The sequence below is a fragment of the Brachyistius frenatus genome, unplaced genomic scaffold, assembly GCF_029030835.1.
Source record: "Brachyistius frenatus isolate BFR_SWC_R1_liver_20210118 unplaced genomic scaffold, ASM2903083v1 Contig_157, whole genome shotgun sequence".
Classification (NCBI taxonomy): Eukaryota; Metazoa; Chordata; class Actinopteri; family Embiotocidae; genus Brachyistius; species Brachyistius frenatus.
The window spans coordinates 186230-206387 of record NW_027210756.1 but is presented as its reverse complement, the minus strand read 5'-3'; the positions used below and the strand labels follow the sequence as shown (position 1 = coordinate 206387).

The following is a 20158-nucleotide window of genomic DNA, read 5'->3' as shown; positions in this document are numbered from 1 at the left end:
AGTTTTCGCAGAAGGTTTACTATGAGGCGTATGACAGAGTTTATGAATGGAGCTCTAATTAATTTTGCACTAAACCACAATGTGTTGATGATTTATCAGGGAAATACAGTAAACTGTTTATCTTTCTGCTGATTAGCAGCTCTTTCACATCACTTGCATCACAGGAGTGCACGTATACCATTTGTGGACAATCACAAATATTATCGTTCATACGTTTAATCAAAAGCAATTTTCGGTTTATCTCTCTACAGACATTGATTCTACATGAATGGATAGGACTGTTTCTGCTGACGTGAAAACATGACAGATTGTAACCGCAGCAGAGACTTAATCAGCTGTCAGAAATACTGAGTCACAGTCACGTCTGCGTTACTGCTCCTATCTCCAGTGCGGCCACTGGATGAGCTGAAGTTTTGTTTTGGGCTTTTGTGATTAGATGTGAGTGTTGCCCGCGCAATGAGGACAGGTTATTTTACTGAATGTGCTGCTGTGACCCCATGCTGCATCCTACAGCGTGTTAAAGGGGCACTCCACCTAATTCTCACATTAAGTTACTTTCCATTAAAAGTACCACTAAGCTTGAGGAAACAGCTATATAATTGCCTCATTTGATAACTTAAAAAAAAAAAAGATACTGCTTTGCATTTTTAGGATAGTTACTGAAAGATTAGCATCTCTTTTCAGGTGTTTGAGCGCCAAGTTCAAGCAAAAAGTTCTCAAAATTTACAGGAAATTGTCTCTTCTTTTATTTCAGCAGGATTTAGCCCCTACTGTATTTTTTTTCTTTTTTAATTCTTTTTCCAAGCTTGTATTTAATTGAAATTTGATATTTTAAGGTGATTTAAATGTAATCTTATTGTGAAAGAGCCTGGAACCTCACCAGTATGATCACTAATGGGTATTTCAATATTCAAAACAAAACAAAACAAAACAAAAAAGCAATTGTAAAGGAGGAAATTAGGTTTTAGTAATTTACAAAGTTTAAAAATGCTCCTTCAGTTCAGTCTACAGACACCTTTGGAGGTTTAGTGGCATCCTGTGGGGTCCAGGGGTGTCAGGGTCTCATGACAGCAGCACACAGTGAGGGGTGGAGCAATGGAGGAGGAGCACACCACATCCAAAAATTTCATTTCCTCCACTATAAAATTCAGATAAACCACCTTTTAATCATTTGTGTCTTGTCTCACGAGGAAATCCTGTTCAGTGAGCGGTTCGGCTTAAAGATGTCTTCCACTGACTTACTGGTCATTGTTGGAGGATTTACTGTCGTTTTCTACCTGCTGAAACTCACCTTGAGAGTTTGGTGTGGATTTCGAGAGTTTGTTTTGTCAGAGCACTGGCAAGTGGATTTACGGACATATGGACAATGGGCAGGTAAGGTCGGAGAACTCCACTACAGTTATCTGACCGCTTCACTTACTTTAAAGATACAGATTTGACACAATGCATAATAGAACCAGCTTTTAAAATACAACACATTAAACCCGATGGTTTCCAACGTTCCAGCCTCTGACTTCTTACATGAAACAGCATGTCGTCTGGGTCACATTTCAGATGTCTGAGTTGTTGTCAGCTCAATTGCACAGTGATTTTTCTCTCTAAACTTCTCACATGGTTTCATTGCAATACATGTTTCAAATGATCCAATATCTCACAAAAACTCAAGAAAAGGTCCATGAATTGGAAACAGATTTGTGAATCAGAACTTTGTTTTTTCTTCTGTCCTTTCCTAGTAATCATGTGATGCCCCCTTAAACCTATCTGCTCTATATAGACCTGGATATAAAGTAGTTCAAACTAACTCCACCTGCAGCAGCTACAACAGTAACATGCTGCTGATACACTGATATTTCACTATTAATAATATAATAATGTCATATATAACTTGAAGATCACCAAGGCCAATAGTTCACTCATGTATGACATGCGAACGTGCAACCGCAACCACTATACATGTCTGGATATATTTACTACTGTGGCAAGTTCTAGTTCTACACTATAAAAAAGTGAATAAGTGCTCTCCAGTGCTGCAGTGGACCATCATAAATCCATAAAGTGTCTTCCTCTTTCCCGACATTCCCTGTTTGCCTATCATGCATGGTGTGTACTCTGGGTTATCTAGTTCCAGCGGATAAAAACCAGCACTTATTTGAACTACATTTTGCTGCTAATAGATACGTACTTTTTACTTCAGTAGGATTTTACAGGCACAACTTTCACTTTTATTTCTACATTGCTGTATTGGTAATTTCAGGAACTGAATCCTTTGTCCACGACTGTTTAAGGATGTGGAGTGCTGGACATAACACTGAGTATTATTAGCTAACATAACTTTCATGTAATTCTGCCTACATCTTATTTAGGTTCAACATTTTCATTTTCTCTTGATATTACCTTCCACACAGCAGTCTTCCTCTCCGTAAAGCTGGTTCAATGAAGGACTTGATTATCTCTTCACATTCCTACTGGATGGGGCATTTCCGTCTCATTGTTGACAAACTTTTCCAGCCACTCTCCCTCTCCACTTTGCATCTCTCTGTGGTTTTATCACTTTTTCTCTCCCAAAAATGAGAGCTAATCATTTACCTTTAACTTTCCACTTGGACGACAGAGCAACTTTTAGACATGAGTCCTGTCTGCTTGGCCACCTTCAGCGCAAGAGTGGGAGCATTTTAGCAATAAAGGAAACAAAACAGGAAATTGAACAAAGTCTCTTTTGAAGAAGCACTTGGCATTAATTGAATGAACATTTTGTCTAGGAAGTGGGCATGTAGGACGTTTACTGCACGATATACTGCAGGTTTACAGTGTAATGAAGTGTAAAAGAATAACTGGGTATTAATGCTGTGTCAGGAATCCCATTGTGAGATGTGAATGATGCTGTGTTTGTTCAAGTCTACTTGCAACAAATATGGTCATCGTTTTGAACGTTCAAAATCTCAAAATGTAAAAGAAAATTAGTTTTGAGAGAGGTACACGTGAATACGTGTTTAAATAAATGGAACAGGCTTCCGACTATTTCTTTGTAAAGAAAACCCCAAAACAAACATGTATCATTTAAAAGGAAAGGCCTTGTTGTTTTTTTAAATGACATTTGATTGCTTAAATTGTATTTATTTTGTTTTCAAGAGGACACAATTCAGTAAACAACCTTCATACCCTTATGAAGTGATACCATTATATTCAATATTTAACTTTTATTCGTATATGTAACGTGTTTTTAGATCAGGGGAGCACATAGTCTTCTTTGTCAAACAAACTCACTTTGTAAATTTCTGTTTTTTTCCTGTTTTATTCTGACTTTATGTTATAATAATTCTAAAATGAGTGTAAAATGTATTTATTTAGTATTTCTGTGCTTCTCTTTGTGCAGTGGTCACTGGTGCCACATCTGGCATTGGTAATGCTTATGCCAGTGAGGTGAGTCACCAGCTTCCCTCTCCAATAATGTCTTTCAGGTTAATGGTCCAAATCTCTACTTTTGAGATAAGGTCAGATGTTGACGTCTTCATGTTGAGCTGTTTAAGACTCAGAGTCTCAGACTTCACCCTTGCTGATTCTTGTTGGAGATTAAGACAACTACAAGAACCTGTTTTTTTGCATGTGTCCTTGCAGCTGGCACGGAGAGGTCTGGATGTTGTTTTGGTGAGCAGATCTAATGATAAGCTTCAAATGGTTGCCAAAGAGATCGGTGAGTCAATTGGAAATATAGCTGGCCTTCTACTGCTGTGTCCGCATCATAGTAAATACATTTGTTTTTCCTGTGTGCAACCGTGAGGCAGAAATAATCCTAAATATTCGATGTGTCCTTTAGAGGATCAGTATGGACGAAACACTCGCACCATCCAAGTGGACTTCACAGACGGTCACAGTATCTACCATGCTATAGCGGAGGAACTACAAGGCCTGGATATTGGAATTCTGGGTAATAAAACAACCAGATTTAGAGCAGCTCAGAGAAGCTACTGAGATTATCTATTGCATGAGAAAGTTTGTAGGAAAAAAGTTTAGTCTTGCAAGTAATTCTGGCAAAGCTGGCTACCGGAACATTCAGCTTTTTGTAGGGTTTAGACACTCACACTCAAACATTTTAAAAATGTGCTTCGTTTCTGACAATTGGATGAGAGGATTGATAAAACTCTGATCGATTTGATCTGCACAAAAACTGATATGAAAAAACAGAACCTGAGACATTTCCAGTCTTTGTGCTAAGCTGGCCTAAAGCCATCAGCTAACAGACTGATGGATGTAGCTTCCATCTTCTCATCTAACTTTCAGCAAGAAATCCAAAACTGTATTTTCCAAAATACCTAACTTTTCTCTTAAAGTCTCATCCCTTATCATAGCCACAGATGAACCATGAAAATATTTCCTACCCTTTGACTGCCTATCAAGTTATTAGTCTGCCCTCACTAATCCTTAACATGCTGTGAATTCCTCCTGAACCTTTCCCCACCAACATGTACGTCCTGTCGTATAAAAAAAAAAAGGGTAGATTAATCAACTAAAGACTGATGTAAAGGTGCTTATTAATGAAGCTTCTTGTTTGTGTCTTTACAACCCACACAGTTAACAATGTGGGAATGGCTTATAGTGAGCATTTTTCCAATTTTCTGGAAGTACCAGATGCTGAGCAGGTAAGAACTGAGTTTTAATTGTGGTTTAATTGACTTTCTGAAGACAATACACTGGAGAATTTATTTCTACTAATTCAGGCTGTTTAGAGCTCTTGTTTTTACAGTATATTATAGTTACATAGTTTTCTTTTTGTGTTTATTGTGACCAGAAAATCACTCAGCTTATCAACTGTAACATGCTGTCTGTCCCTCAGGTAAGAGATCCATGTGAGTGCTTACTGTATGACTGTGTTGTTAATGTTCCGGCTCATTTTCAATGCATCTTAACAGTTTTTTTTGTTTATAAATATATATATACAAAAAAAATATTTTATGTTATCTTAACTCAGATGACCAGACTGGTTCTTCCGGGCATGGTTGAAAGGTACTGACATCTACATTTAAGTATTTACAGTGGTTACGAGATAATGTGACTACGGGATAAATTCACACATGTCTCTCTTCAATCTCTTCCACAGAGGGACGGGGTTGATCATCAATATCTCATCTATAATGGGCGTCCGTCCGCAGCCTTTGTTGGCCCTTTATTCTGCCTCAAAGGTACTTTCTCATCATGAAATTCACGTGCACACATTCATTCAAACGCACTCTGACCAGATCTCTCATAAGCTCACTCACTCGTGCATGCACAGCTTTATGACGCTCAGGGCTGACTGTTTTGTGATTTGAACTTTCTGCTTTATTTCAGATTTTTGTAACGTATTTCTCTCAGTGTCTGCATGCTGAGTACAAGTCAAAAGGAATTACTGTGCAGGTAAAGTATTAAACACCAGCCCAGTTTCAAAACCTCAGTCAGTTCATTACTGAAATAGTCAAAGCTAAATGATTCTGATGAGCCAAGCCAATTTTATTTCGTGGATATATGTTTAAATATATATTGGTTTGTTTTATCACCGCTTCGTCTCTGATTTTACACCATTCGGAGGCTCATTCACTGAAGCGTTCAGTAATGCTAAACAACCCGTTTCTAGGAATGATTCTTTAGCCTGAGGGACTTTGGCACAAAAAAAAACACCTGGTAATTTCAAGTCAACATGTTGCACTGGCATGGAATTAACTGTAAACAAGATGACAGCAACCATGGAATTTCAACCTATTTCCAAAACAAAACAACTTATTATTCTAGTCTACAGATAGACCTGGACCTGGTCTTACACTTAGTACACTGAAACTGCTGAGCGATACAGGAGAAAGAGATAAACCGTAATGGCAGTATAGGTATGATTGTATTTAGAAATGCCACCCTTAACACAAAGAGGTATTTTCCCTTTCAGTTTGTAAAAACAGAAAGATTCTAGATTATTTAACTGAAGAAGGTTTGCAGATTTTTACCAGATTCCACCTTAGTGTAACCGGTTTTGTCAGGCACAAACAAAATAACACAGCATCTACTGACACATCATTCTCTTTCCATTTACTGAAGTTTCTAATGGAAATTAAGAAATCATTCAAGGTTCATTTGAAGTTGCTGTTTGTTGAACAAACATGCAGCTTATACAAAGAACCTTTTGCCTCCTGTTTCACCCACTGACTCGGACCATCTTCCTCTTATTAAAAATGTCTGCACACCAAGCTGCACTAAACACACTCTGTTCATTGGTGTTTTCGTTTCCTGCATGTTTATTTATGTATAGGGAAGTTGCACCTTTCTAACTTTAGTAAATGTTTCCTCAGTGTGTGGCCCCCTGCATGGTGTCCACCAACATGACAAAAAACATGAAAGCCAACTGTTTTGTGAAGAGTGCTCCAGAGTTCGCCCACGAGGCTTTGAACACCGTGGGCCACTCCAGCTACACCAGCGGCTGTCTGTCTCACGCACTGCAGGTCAGAGCAATCAAAGACGACGATCACTTACACACTGTCAGCTACATTATCTTAATATTTCTTATTTCCAACATCCTGCAGAATGTGGCTCTGTCGATACTCTTGCCGGACTGGCTTCGTATGTCGACGTTCCTCATCAGAAAACTACAAAACCTTTCAAAACTCCGAAAACATGAAAGAAGACTTTGTGAGGAAACGGAGAGGCTTAGGCAAAAAGAAGAGTAGTCATGTGACTGCACGTGTACAGATGTTGAAGTTGGCTGACTTGAAGTTTATCTCTCTAGTGCCTGTTATTATTTGTATTATTATTATTATTAGTAGTAGTAGTAGTATTTATACAGTTAACAGATACATCCACACAGTCTGTTTTCATCATTTTTATGCATTCTTTTAAATACATAATCTTTTTACGACTTTACAATGTAACACTTCCAAAGATAACAATACACAGTGCATGTGGCATATAGTATATTTACTCCTCTGACAAACAGCTGTTTTGGCTATTTTGTGGGTACATCTACAGTAATGTCCATTAGTGTGCAAGAGTTCTTTAAAGCGTTCTCACCAAGCATTATCCACCTCGTGCAAGATGCTTTTATCAGTAACAGCTAACAAAACAGTGCAGTGATATTTCATATGTACTTTGTAAAGATGATCATTAAATATTGTGTAAAAATGTGACAACTAAATCATCATCCTGGTCCTGACTTGAGATTGATTTATAATGCACATCATATTTTTTTAGTATGTCCAAGGTAACCATTAGTATAACTTATTTTTGGTGTATTTTTATAGTTCGCACCGTGAAGCATAAAAAAAAATCCAATGTATTTTTAAGTTAACACAAACAACAACAGCAAATCAAATGACCAAAAGAGTTCCCTTTCTGTAAAGCTGAGATGCAATTTAAACGGCAAAAAGACAACATGTTTGCATATTAACAACACAGGAAAGAACAACAAGTGTTTGGATCACTTGGTCCAGCGGAAATGTGAGTGAAGGAAAAAAACAAGCAGCAAAAAACACAAACGACTTACAACTACAAGTTGGCGATTCTAATGAAATGGTGGTTTCAAAGATTTTAAACATGAAAAATGTAAAAAGACTTTCATCAACAAAATTTCTTTTTAGCCATTCATGAAATGGTCTGAAGTGTTTGTGAACGCTAATTAAAAAACATTTTTTGGCAGTTTTCCAAAACAAGTGCTTGAAAATCTCATTACCGCAATGGTCCTAAAACCTCAAGATCATTAGGAATGCTTACACATTTTCACATTAAAAAAAAAAAAAAGATTATTAAGAGTAATGCATAAGAGTAACATGAAACTCTGAACTTGTGTATATTTTAAAAATTATATTTTTTATTTGATATTGACTTGATATATTGATATTTCTCTTCTTACCGCAAAATTTTTTGCAGTCTACAACCTAATATTTTTGTTTTATAACATTAAATCAACTCCTGCTGTGGCAATGATAAATAGGTTTCAGAAATTAGGTTTATGATTTCGGTAATGATAAGACTGACATATTGTTAAAATTGTCATACATGTTATACATGTAGAAAGTAAATTAGATACTATTGACGCAGTCATTGAATCAAAATTAGATAATTAAATTTCTCAGTGCTTCAAAAATTCATAACATACATTGGCTGAAAACAGAAAATTCCTGGCCACCTCAAAAATATCTAATTCTGATTTGTCGGTGCTCAACAACATGCTTACAAGAACAGATGTGTGTAGTTTGCGCACAGATATGCTGTGATATATTATTTATTTTAATGTTCTTATATGTTTTACAAACATTTGTTTGTGTATTTTGCCCAGATCTCAGGTAACACACAAAAATGATAAACTGAGGATGTGGCAGGTTGTGGCTCTGGGATTATGGCTTCTTTATTCCAAAATGTTACCAGACTTTTTCTACCTGAAAAATTAGTTTACTTCAGCACAACTTGTGGTGTCGACCTTGTATACAAAGTCGACACAAATCTGGAAAGACAGTAAAAAAATTTAAAAAAAATTAATAGTACGGTGAGTAGTATACATCTTTGAATTTTACCGCCACTGTTTTTTTTTTTCCTTTTTTAATGCTCCCTCTTTATCAAATCTTTTTTTGATTTGACCTTTTTTCTTTCATTTTTGATATCTGGAAATGGAATGCAAGCATGACGTAAAATGATCAAGTACCAAAACATGCGAGAAGTCATCTCATAGTTGGGACTAAATACGTTGTAGACTGTGTATAGACCGTAGACTTAAAAGTGGACGTAGCTTCCAGTGTCTGAAAAATTACACCAATGCCAAAGCGCCATTAACTGCAATACCACAGAGTGCCACTAGAGGTTGACTCCAAACATGGTTCTGGCTCAGTAGACTCCCATTTAACTTCTCTTGTGAAATACAAAGCCAATACAGTTTTCCCCAAGTTCTTATGATGTTGTTCGCTAAAGTCACTTCTTCTTATTAGTTTTCTGTGTTTTTGGGGACGTGTCTGTTTGATTGACGCTGTGACGCTGTCATATTTCGGCTATGACGTAATGTCGAAAGGTTTCCAATACAATCGAATCAGATCCAGCGCTCAATCTGATTGGAATCCCGACGATACTACATCCCGCCCACCAACAGCCATAATCTGACTGAACCACAGGCCTGTCAATCAAAAATACACACACTCCTAAAACACATATTTTTGAGACTTATTTTCTAATTAACAAAGGGATTATTTTCAGATGTACCACTAAAAAAAGAATAGGAAGGAGTGAGTCTAGCTAGCAAAACAGAAACAACTTGTGGAAAACATTTATCTACTTTAAATTTAATGACAGAATTTGAATGGGAGTCTATGGAAAGCTTTTTGGAGCCAACTCCTAGCGGCACTCAGTGATATTGCAGATTAAGGCAATTCCATGTCAGCCACATCTGGCAGTACTTTCAAGATGGCTACCAGGAAAGCAGATCTCTTTAATATCTTTATGTTTCTCCAGTTAAAAGTTAATCATTCTCTTGTCAGACTACATATTGATTACCATTACCAGTACAGGAATTTTTTCACATTTAGAAAAATGTTAGATTTAAATTTTTTGGTGAAAATATATAATGTCTAATTATGTACAGTGAGTAAAAATTTGCTTATTCATCATAGATTTTCTGCGGTTAACAAAACATGTTAAGGTTCCTCATTGCTTCCTGTATGCTGCTGTAGTGAAAAAAATGTCCCCTCGGGGATTAATAAAGTAAATACCTAACCTGACCTGACCTCCAAAACACCATTCTGACTTACAGCTACAATTGAAGGCCAGTTGCGGTAGAGGGAACAATCATACAGAGTGTATTTTAAATATATATCATGAACTAGGAATTTTAATAATACAATATAATATTTTGGTTTATGTCCTGTGTCATTGCAGGCAGTCAGCAAGTGACAAAAAAGGAGTTAAGAGAAAGGTTAGGGGGTTGGAGAGGTCACAGCAAGAGTCATTTTTTCATTATCATTTTAAATGAATATTCAATTGGGTTTTTATTTTTCATTTGAAAATATCTAGTTGAACATCCATTTATTTTTTTCAGAATAATTTAATTGAACTCTGTTAAAAGTACAACATACATTCAGACAGAGCTGGATGCGTTGAGGGGATGAGAACTTCAGCAGAAAATGTAATAAAAGGCGAAAATAATAAATCATCCCTATGTTGAAATTACTCTTTGTGACAGGCAGAGAACACTATTATCTTAATTACGATATTTTGTTATATTAGTAAATTACATGTTTTAGATTTAAAATGATTAATGTTAGGGTATTTTAATGGTTTCATTTACACCTATAATATCGTTCAGAAACTGAACCAGGAAAATTACTGTTGTACTATTTTTCATTTTTATCTCATCCCAGAATTTATACTGAGACATTTCTATATTCAGTGCCCTTGAAAACCTGTATTCCTCTAAATAAAGACAACTTTCACCCATTTTTTAAATTTCTGTCTGTGTATTTCATGGAAAAACAGACGTAAAGCGGAGGCAAACAGGAGCTAATATCAACATAAATTATGACCGCTAACATCCCTTATTGCTTAGCTCAATCACAAAGCCAACTCAACTATATAAGAATAGGAAAATATCCTATTTGAATAAAAAAAATTCCCAAGTGGCACTCGACTGGGGTCGTTCTATAAGGTTCAGTAAAATGACCAAAAACTGCAGTAAGTGAAAGTGTAATAAATATTACACCTTAGCATTCACTTTTTATGAAATTGTTTGTTCATTTGTTTCTACTTCCAGCCAGATAAGGTTTTGCTGCATGTACAATATAAAATCATCCAACGTGAACAAACTCCTGATCGCACATTCTCAGAGACCAGTGTATGTGACTGGAGTGACACCATGAATCAAGAGTGTTGGCCCTAAACCATTGGTCACTGCTTCTAGCTGAGCTAAATACTGCTGGGACCGGCCGTGATGAGCAGGAGGGCGAGGTAAATACAGGAAGCGGACAGCAGCTTGTGAGCTCTGCTCCATCAACATGCAGTTCACTGCTGACAAGAAGTCCTCGGACAGAGCGGACAGCGTCGGCTCTGAGGAGAGCTCCCCGTTCGGCCGAGGGTGGTGCTGCACAACAGAGTCCCACGGCACAATCTTTATCGACGCCCTGATCCTCAGCTTCCTAAGCAACTCCCTAAACGTCTCTTCATTGACCACCCAGCTCTGGTCGCTGGACTGGGTCTCCACATTCAGGAAGATTCTCATTCTCGCATGGCGCCATTTGTTGGACATGTTGAGCACGCAGGCCATCTGAAGCAGAAAGAGGCTGCACACGTCCTCATAATCCCGGCTGCCCGGCTGGAGCAGGTTGAGAGGCCAAACGTCTATCGTCCGGTTTGACCCGTCAACCTTACTATCTTTATTTTCTCCCTCCAACTGGAAGAAATATCGTCCGAGGCACACATTCTTGTTCATTTTAATGGCATCAGAAACGATCCCAACGTACTCCTCTGGCGAGAGCCACCGCGGGCTCTCGACATGTCGGACAGGCGGGAAATGGGCCTGCAATGAGGGCAGGTCAACCCCAAAATTATATTCCCCCTCACTGTCTTGTCCCACTGATGAGCCACAGAAGGCAGTATCTTGTAGGAAGAAGTCCTCGGGAGTGCAGCCGTCATAAAACCCCAATATCAGAGTGTTGGGCTTCATGCCACCTTGTAGAGAAAAGCAGAAAATAATACTAGATTCACCACATTCAGGAAAGCAACATCATGATCTGTACTGAATGTGATGGACATGGCAGGTCAAAGAGAAAAAAGGGCTTACCCAGGCCTGTGATGCGCAGCAGATGCTGTGTTCCCTGTCTGACGGAGTGCGAGAGCGTCAGGTCTACGAAGGCCTTCACCCCGAGTTTATCAACCAGGCTCAGCCAGAAGTTGTATTGCTGCTGGACTGGGTCTGACGGCAGGGTATCTAAAGCACAGCAAAGGCAGAAATGAATTCACAGCAGAGGACATTACAAACGTTGCTTTCATTTCATAGATGTAATATTGTTATAATAATAATAAAAACACTCCTTTAAGTTACAACCACAATTTAACAATATTCAATTATAAGTAAAAGACCTGCATTTAAATTCTTAGAGTCAGCAAAGACATTATCATCTAAATATATGGAAATATATTAAAGAAAATGTACTCATTCAGCAGTTAAACTCCCCCTGGACTTGATTCATTATTAAATATTCACATTATTAGATTAGAAAAACAAAATTCTGCAACAAAAATGTGTTCAGTTTTTGACTATTCTCAACACTTTTTAAAAATGTAATACTTCTTTCAGCCTCCGGCGGTCATCTAAATAAAACCATGTGAGATGTTAAGAGGGGAAATTTTTGTCTGATGGAGCAGGTAAAAAAAAATAGTACATTTTGTTTTCTGTGGGTTTTTTTAATCCATAAAATCTCAATGTAAAAAGTAAATACTTACTACAGATGTCAAACAAATGTAGTGGAATAAAATACAGTGAACCCTCGCTATAACGCGGTTCACCTTTCACGGTCTCGCTGCTTCACGGATTTGCATCGTGCATTGTGTTCTGCATTCTGATTGGCTAAACAGTCTCTCCGCTTCTTCTCTACCTGTTTGTCAATAACGTTGCGGTTTAATATGTACACGTACGTAAAACAGCTTGCCAAATTAAAAATAATCGATGGTGGCATGTCGGTTTATAAGAATCTTTTTGCCCAGAAGAAAAAAGAGCGACAACAACTACCGATAACTATGTTCTTCTCTCGAAAAACCACACCTGCACCGCCGGCTTTAGAAGAAAGAACCGCTGCAGAGCGGAGTCAGGATGCAGCGGCTCAGTCAGAAGAGCAGTGAAATACACGAGTCACTATTTGTCCGACTGTACTTTGTATTTGTTTTCATAATCATGTTTCATTTCCTCCCGTTCTAATCCAATGACTCGGGTCGCAGTGGGGCGGTGCCGATCTCAGCAATTTGAAGCCTTCAGTTCGTATTGATGATTAAAATTATTATTTTACAGTACAGTAGTTATTTGTAAAAAAAAACATTTATACAGTACTTTTATTTGTTAAACAAATGCTTGGGCCTGTAAAAAGGTTTTGTTCTTTGGTTTCAATGTATTATGGAGTATTTCATTGTATAATAATTGTAAAAAAAATAAAGGTTACTACTTCACGGATTTCACCTATCACGGTCTCTATTTGGAACGTAACCCCCGCGATAAACGAGGGTTCACTGTATACATAAAATTTAAAAAAAAAAAAAAAAAAAGTCACCTCTGATATGTAGTGGAGTAGAATAATTAAACAGCATTAAATATATATTTTTTTAATTTAAAAAAAAGTCCACCTCAAAACTACTTATGGACAGCACTTCCAGTAAATGTGTGCAGTTACTTTACACCACAAAAAAAAAAAAGGATCAAATTTCAGTGTTCATAAACACTGCAATGTATCTTACAGGCCACTAGGAGGCAGATTGGCAAAGTGTGAGCGGGTAAATGAATGAAAGAAAAGGTAAATTGCTTTCTGCATTAAAAAAACAAAAACGGAATACTTTTCTTACAGTTTGATAAAGATCTGTGCCTTTTCAGCCAAATAAATAAAGAGCTAGGTATTTGACTGAATTCTAATTTGACTGGTGAACACTCTCCCGAAGCTGCCGTGGCACAGAGCAGAAGAGTACGACTCTTATTAATAATAAAAGAGCAGCAGCAGATGGAAAGTGATATCCCACGAGGAAACTTATCATCATGATGCAGACTTCATGTCAGCCAGTCAGAGATGGTATATAACCTCAGTAATGCGCAACCAGCTTCATATTTTCCTGCTCATCCTATGTCATCATCATATATCATCATATGTGCATTTAAGTGCACCAGAACTGTCCCTATTTTTTAGGCCAAAACTAAAATACAGTTTGAGGCCTTAGAACAAATTTAAAAGGAGTCACAACACGACAATGATTTCATGTTGTCTGCAGTGGATGAAGGCAGTAACTCAAACTGGTTATTTTTACAAAGTTCAGCTTCAGTGATGGGTGAAACCACAAATGGAAAATGGCTGAGAGATAAGAATAATTCAATACTGTTCGCTGCAGATGGCCAGAACAGACCGCCAAGTGAGCATTACCCAGATCTCCCAGCTGCACATGGCCCAGCACATACAGTCCTCCCTTCTTCAGCTGGTTTACAAACAGCATGAGCTGACAGGAAGAGCGAGGGTTGGCCACCATCAGCAGCACCTGCGGCCTCCAGAACTTCACATGGTCTTTCCTCACATCCAGCATCAACAGATACTTACGTACCTAAAACCACAGCAGACAAAAGACAACAACACTTTAAACAAACTGTAGCACATGTCTGATTTGTGTGTGTGTGTGTGTGTGTGTGTGTGTGTGTGTGTGTGTGTGTGTGTGTGTGTGTGTGTGTGTGTGTGTGTGTGTGTGTGTGTGTGTGTGTGTGTGTGCGTGTGCGTGTGTGTGCGTGTGTGTTCAGGTACCTGGTGGAAAATGAGAGCCTGGCTGATGTAGCCCCAGCTGCTGGTGGGCGATCTGAAGTGGAGGAAAAGCAGCAGCAGTAACAGGAGGACGATGCTTCCAGAGGAGTACACGGGGTTAATGACGAACATCATGACCAAGCAGCTCAGAATCCCCAGCAGGCAGGTGTGCCAGGAGAAGAGCTGGAAGGTCGGTCTGTTGAACACACAGAAACAAAACACCTGAAGCTGACAGACTCATGAAACACAAAGGTGAAAAGAGGCCATAAATATTACTTTTACTGCCTCATAAAATATATAGTAGTAATACATTTTAGTCAAGCATATCTGTGTGATGTTGTGTACTGTGATGCGAGTCACTTTTGTGATCAAGACGATCCCTGGGCTACATCACATGTATATCTTTTCTAGTATCCATGACCAAATTTAGATTATTTTCTTATTTCCTTGACCACAATTTATGGCCACACTCAGTGATGGTACAATCCCCGAGTGTGGTCATACATTTAGGCACTGCAACTCAAAAATATTAGCCTGTCTCCATCAAAATATTGCTCACAGCTTCAGTCTTTACTGTTATTAAAGTCTGGAGTCCCTGTCCGCATTAACGTACGTTCAGCCACTCTGAAGGGCGGACCAATCAGTGACCAGTGTTGGTGGTGAAGTGCAATGATGTTGAAGTCAAGGCTTTTTTTCTGAATGTAGTTGCAACGGTTCAAAATTGAGGTCGACACCCAGTACGATGCAATGACTGCATTTGATTCCCTATGGAGTATGACCAGACCTGTGAATCTATTGTTCTGGTAAAACCAAGCTACTAAGACATGCTGTTCGCAGTCAGTACTTGAATTGTGATTTATCTGCAACTAACGACTCCTTTCACTGCTGATTAACCTGCAGATTATTTCTTGAACTAAATCTATTCACTATTTGGTCAATAAAATGTTTGGAAATAGTATAAAATTACCATCACAATGTCTTGTTTTGTCCAACAAACAGTCCAAACTGTCAAATCATCAACTCATGATCATGTCAGATGCTGAAAAGCAACAAATTCTCACATTTAAGAATTTAAAACCATCCAACATTTTGTTCTTTTGCTTGAACACATTATTTAAATTAAATCCAAAATTGATTATTTTTCTGCAGCCAATTCATTAATCGTCATTTCACCTCTACGTCATCATTTCCCCTGCTGACAAATAGTAGTGAAATTCCTTCTTTCACCCGACAGAGGTCAGCAAACACACAGATTTCTTATTTTTCCCTGAACAGGGTTCAATTATTTTTTACCTGAAATTAGGTGCCGACGCCCACTCAAGAACCAAACAGGCCAAGTTAACTGCAGCGAAGGCAAGCAAGTAGAAAACAGTCACCAGACTGGCCACAGCATCGAGCTGCCCTGCAAACACTACACACTGAAACAAACCACAAAGCACAGGTTGAGAAACCAGTTGTGATTCTAAAAATACAGAACTGCACAGTGCAGGATCTCACCTGTGCCAGGCCCCATGTGTACACCACCGCCATCCATGGATTCCCCGATCTTGATGTGATGGTAGCTGGGGCTAGCGGTAAACCTGTGAGGGAAACAAAAGTCTTTTACAAGTTTATTCAGTACACAAAGATGGCCGAGTACAAAAGCCTCAAGCCTCACCAAAGAGTTGATCCAGAGCGAGAGCGTGGAGGATGCGGGAGGCTCCAATCATAGAGCACATTGCAGCTGACAGAGAGGCGCAGTATACTCCGACAATGACGAAAGGTGGCCATATGTTGATTCGCTGGAGGAACCCGTAATCCTGAATCAACAGGGTCCTAAAGAAGAAAACACAAAATTCGTATTCATTTTTTCCAAGATCCAAGCTGCTTATTTGATGTTGATTGCACTACAATTATTGATATGACAAATGTGATTCCATTTCAGACCTGTCACAGGTGGCAGCGACCAAGATGAAGAGGAGGACATAGACTGTGAAAGTGTAAAAGACGGCTACGATGGTGCCTTTAGGGATGGAGATGCTCGGAGTCTTCAGCTCCCCTTCAGAGATGTGAGGAGGAAGGGCAAAGGTCAGGGTCAGCGTGGATGTATGAATGTATGCATGTAGCACAGTGTGCATGTGTGTGTACGCAGGATGAAGAACTGCGATACGACAGTTGTAAAGATCTTTTAGTTGTAAAGATCTTTTAGTAGACACACAATTCAAAAGTTAAAGTCATTGCAAGTGAAAGTCCTGCTTTTAAAATAACTTATCAAAATAAAAGTACAGACAATTTATTAGCCAAATATACTTAAAACATGAAAGTAAAAGTACCTGTTGTGCAGAAAAATTACCCTGATGAAAGTTTTGCATATGAAATATTAATAACTAGTGAATAGTAAATTAAGCCGTCAGATAATAGTGAATTAAAACCTTCAATATTTCCCTCTAAAATGCAGTTCAATAGATAAACTCTTAGAAAAAATGGAAACACTCAAGTAAAGGACAAGTACCTCTAAGTAAATATACTTATTTATACTACCACTGTGTGATATTATGACAACAAGCTTTAACCTGACATGTTGGCTCCAGCCATGATCCCAGTGCAGCTGGTGAACATGATAGCAAACACTGTGGCAAAAGACATGATAGAGTTGGTGCTGTAGTCCAAAGAGTAATCAGCTGGAGAGAAATAAAAAGAAGAACAACAGCAAAGACGTTAACAGATGTTTCTAAATTTAACAGTTTTGTAGCTTTGCTTGTGAATATACTTCCATATCAGCACTCACAAGCCAGGTTGTTCCTCAGTGTGGTCACGCTGAAGCCCGTGTAGCTGGCGTTGTAGCGGCGGGTCTGGTTGGCAGGACCATTGTGGGTGATGACAAAGTTGAGAGGTTTGACTGCCACAGAACTGATGAAGACAGACAGCAGTGACACGGTCACCACCAGCAGGATGATGAAGGCAGTGCGGGAGTAGATGTGGGCGCCCACCAGGCACACAAGCAGACAGAACAGGAGGATGACTGAGGAGTACAGCACCGTGTACCAGTAGCCCTGAGGAAGCAGCTGCACCCTCTCGCTCACAGACGAGTCTGCAACAGAGGAGAACAGGCAAAATACTTGCGAGGGAGGGATTTGCAACAAATAACGTAAACAAAATGTAAGCAAAAACCTACCAGGGTTACGACCAAAAACATCTAATATGGCCTCCACAAGGCCGAGAACATACTCTCCACATGCAAACACCTTGGCCAGGAAGAACATCAAACCAATGCTTCCTCCGAACTCGGGCCCCAAAGATCGGCTTATCATGTCTGGTCCCATTTTGTTAAGGCTCATGTTTCGACTGAAATCATAGAAACTGTGGCCAACATCAAGTAACACTCAAGAAAACATTTGAAATATTTGATTGGTCTGTCAGAGATACAGTAGGCTCCACCCCCCTGTATGGCTCCGTTGGTGGAAATGGCACAGATGGACAGTATTGTGAGAGATATGATGGTGTAGGCTACAACCACCATTAAAAGACCCTGCAACAGCCCGGCGTGACCAACCACAAACCCTGCAAAGAGAGATCACACCACTGTTAGTCACTGCACCACAATGACTCAGTCACACTGTGAGAAACATCCGCAGTTTACGATCCTTTTATTTCTCTCCAAACATGAACCGCTCACCTGTTCTCAGAAACAGAATGATGCTGAACATGGAGAGGATGGTCGGCACCATCACCCCGAAAAAGGTGTTCAGCTTTCGAGGGCTTTCGCTCGGTGTCCCAGAGATGGATTCAGGGGTGGAGTCGGGGTCGGGGTCGGGCTCAACGCCGCATGCTGCCGCGGTCAGGCCGCACACCCCTGACGGGATGAGAGGGCTGCGTTCGTTCAACATGGTGGGTGAGAAGAGCTTCAGATCAGCCTGTAAAGAAATCAATAAGGACAGAGCAGAGAATGAGGGTTGAATTTGGATCAGTCGCTTCCATTCGCTTCTGTTTTATGTGAGAAACATGAACCTGCAGACACATTTATCTCTCAGACTTAGTTCCCTTTTTTCCCCGCAGACATGTTCATCAACAGAAAGCCTGCACAGCAAAGGGTGTGGCAGGCCCTGCATGCAATCTACTTTCAAGTAGATTTCCATCCCCTTTTAGGCACATAGACAGCTTATGTCCTCATAGCATTGTTTTTACTTTTTCCAGTAAAATGAAGTTCCCTATGTGCACAGGACCAGATGTTCTGCACTGTTTCATTAATACTTCAAGATAAACCGTTTACTTTAAATAGTGGTGGTCTTTTAGCAGCTAAGAATATAATATTCAAAAGCCAACTTGAAGATGTTTCTCAATTTATTTATTTTTTACTATAGAAGACAACAATATATCGAACCCTGAGACGCCCCACATAGAGAAGTCAAGTCTGCAAAGCACTCTTCTTAATGAAAGCTCACACTTCAGGTTGATATTTGCAGTCAGCTGATTCACAGCTGCTTGTCTCTTTTTACATACCACTCAAACCAAAGAGCCTGACTTCTTGGCTGAGCACCGTGCCTCTCTGTGCACAGGTGACCTCAGTTGTTTTCTTACTATCAGCGTTCCCCTTTCTAAATTATTTTCCAAGGGGACAGTTTTCATCGCTGAAGCTGCTTAGCCACTCTCTGCGAGTTGTTAGGTCATCTACGTGATTCACATGATGATGAACCCGAAGCAGGAAAAACGTTTTCCACAACAAAGCATGATTGAACATGTCAGGGACACAACCTCCCTATTATTAAGCAGACCAGGAAATGATTCTATTCTACTTAGGATTTTGACACTATTTAGACAGACAAGGAAGAAACAACGTTTCGCAGTTGTATCCTTCCACCAACCAGTCAAGTTGCAGTTTACATCCATGTCTGTCCAAACTCATTTATGTACTGGGGACTTTAAAGAAATCTTTCTACGTGTTTACATGTTTGGCCAATAAAGCTGATTGACGAGTAGACAATGCTTCAAAAATAGATGTAAAGAAGCTACAAGATCTAAAACGTAGATGCTTCACACATATCTTCAACTCAACAGCACAGAAGCTCTATAATCGCCACAGTTTAATCTGTCCTGAGACAGATGGATGGGACGGATGAGGTCACAGTGACCATGACCTTTGACCACCAAAATCCAATCAGTTCAAAGTTTACGTTTGTGCCAAATTTGGACAAGAAGTTCCCACAAGGCAAACCTGAGATATCACATTCATGAGAAAAGGACAGGTGAGAGGTTAAATTGACGACCAAAATCTTGTGACTTTCTCCTTTAGTCCAAGTGGACATTTGCCAGATTTGAAGAAATTCCTTTAAGTGGTTCTTGAGATATCACGTTCCCATTAAGTGGATAGATGTAAGGTCACATTAACCTTGACCTTTGACCTCCAAATCGTCATCATTTCATCCTTTAGTCCAAGTGAATGTTTGTGCCACATTTGAAGAAATTTGCTGTTCACGAGCCAAAAACATAATGCGTCCGGTCACAACTTTCGCCGGTGTGAAAGAATTGTCAAACATTTACTAGTTCAAGTAACTCAGGTGTGAGAATTTGCTCTCATAGTAGTCAACTGAATAGCAAGCAATTTAAAGCTGGAAAACTACAATGGGCATTTCAATGAATCAATTGATGATGCATCGAAAAAAGTGATCAGAATATTAATAATCAATTAAATAATGGGTGTAGCCCAGGTT

At 39.1% G+C, this 20158-nt stretch overlaps 2 protein-coding genes across 4 annotated transcripts in view; one reads left to right on the top strand and one right to left on the bottom strand.

The window, feature by feature from the left end:
- Positions 1-20158, bottom strand: part of slc12a9 (solute carrier family 12 member 9) — a 35063-nt gene that overhangs the window by 14103 nt on the left and 802 nt on the right. Inside the window, exons 2-14 of one of the 3 annotated variants that reach the window (XM_069716475.1) lie at positions 18127-18364; positions 17877-18011; positions 17626-17763; positions 17239-17541; positions 17024-17131; positions 16398-16509; positions 16129-16286; positions 15969-16051; positions 15765-15889; positions 14475-14667; positions 14106-14280; positions 11771-11917; positions 6826-11658 (exon numbers count right to left, since the gene is read on the bottom strand). In XM_069716475.1, coding sequence (XP_069572576.1) covers positions 10814-11658; positions 11771-11917; positions 14106-14280; positions 14475-14667; positions 15765-15889; positions 15969-16051; positions 16129-16286; positions 16398-16509; positions 17024-17131; positions 17239-17541; positions 17626-17763; positions 17877-18011; positions 18127-18337 — 2733 coding nt within the window. In that variant the 5' untranslated portion in view covers positions 18338-18364 and the 3' untranslated portion in view covers positions 6826-10813. Of the gene's footprint in view, positions 1-6825; positions 11659-11770; positions 11918-14105; positions 14281-14474; positions 14668-15764; positions 15890-15968; positions 16052-16128; positions 16287-16397; positions 16510-17023; positions 17132-17238; positions 17764-17876; positions 18012-18126; positions 18365-20158 lie in introns of those variants that run through there. The other 2 variants (XR_011311724.1, XM_069716474.1) reach the window with 2 other exon arrangements.
- hsd20b2 (hydroxysteroid (20-beta) dehydrogenase 2) lies at positions 1224-6771 on the top strand. The gene is made up of 11 exons (XM_069716476.1): positions 1224-1374; positions 3374-3420; positions 3616-3691; positions 3815-3925; positions 4570-4637; positions 4787-4831; positions 4967-5001; positions 5096-5177; positions 5326-5391; positions 6312-6461; positions 6543-6771. Exons 1-11 carry the CDS (start codon positions 1224-1226, stop codon positions 6684-6686), a joined length of 975 nt encoding a protein of 324 aa, XP_069572577.1. The 3' UTR covers positions 6687-6771.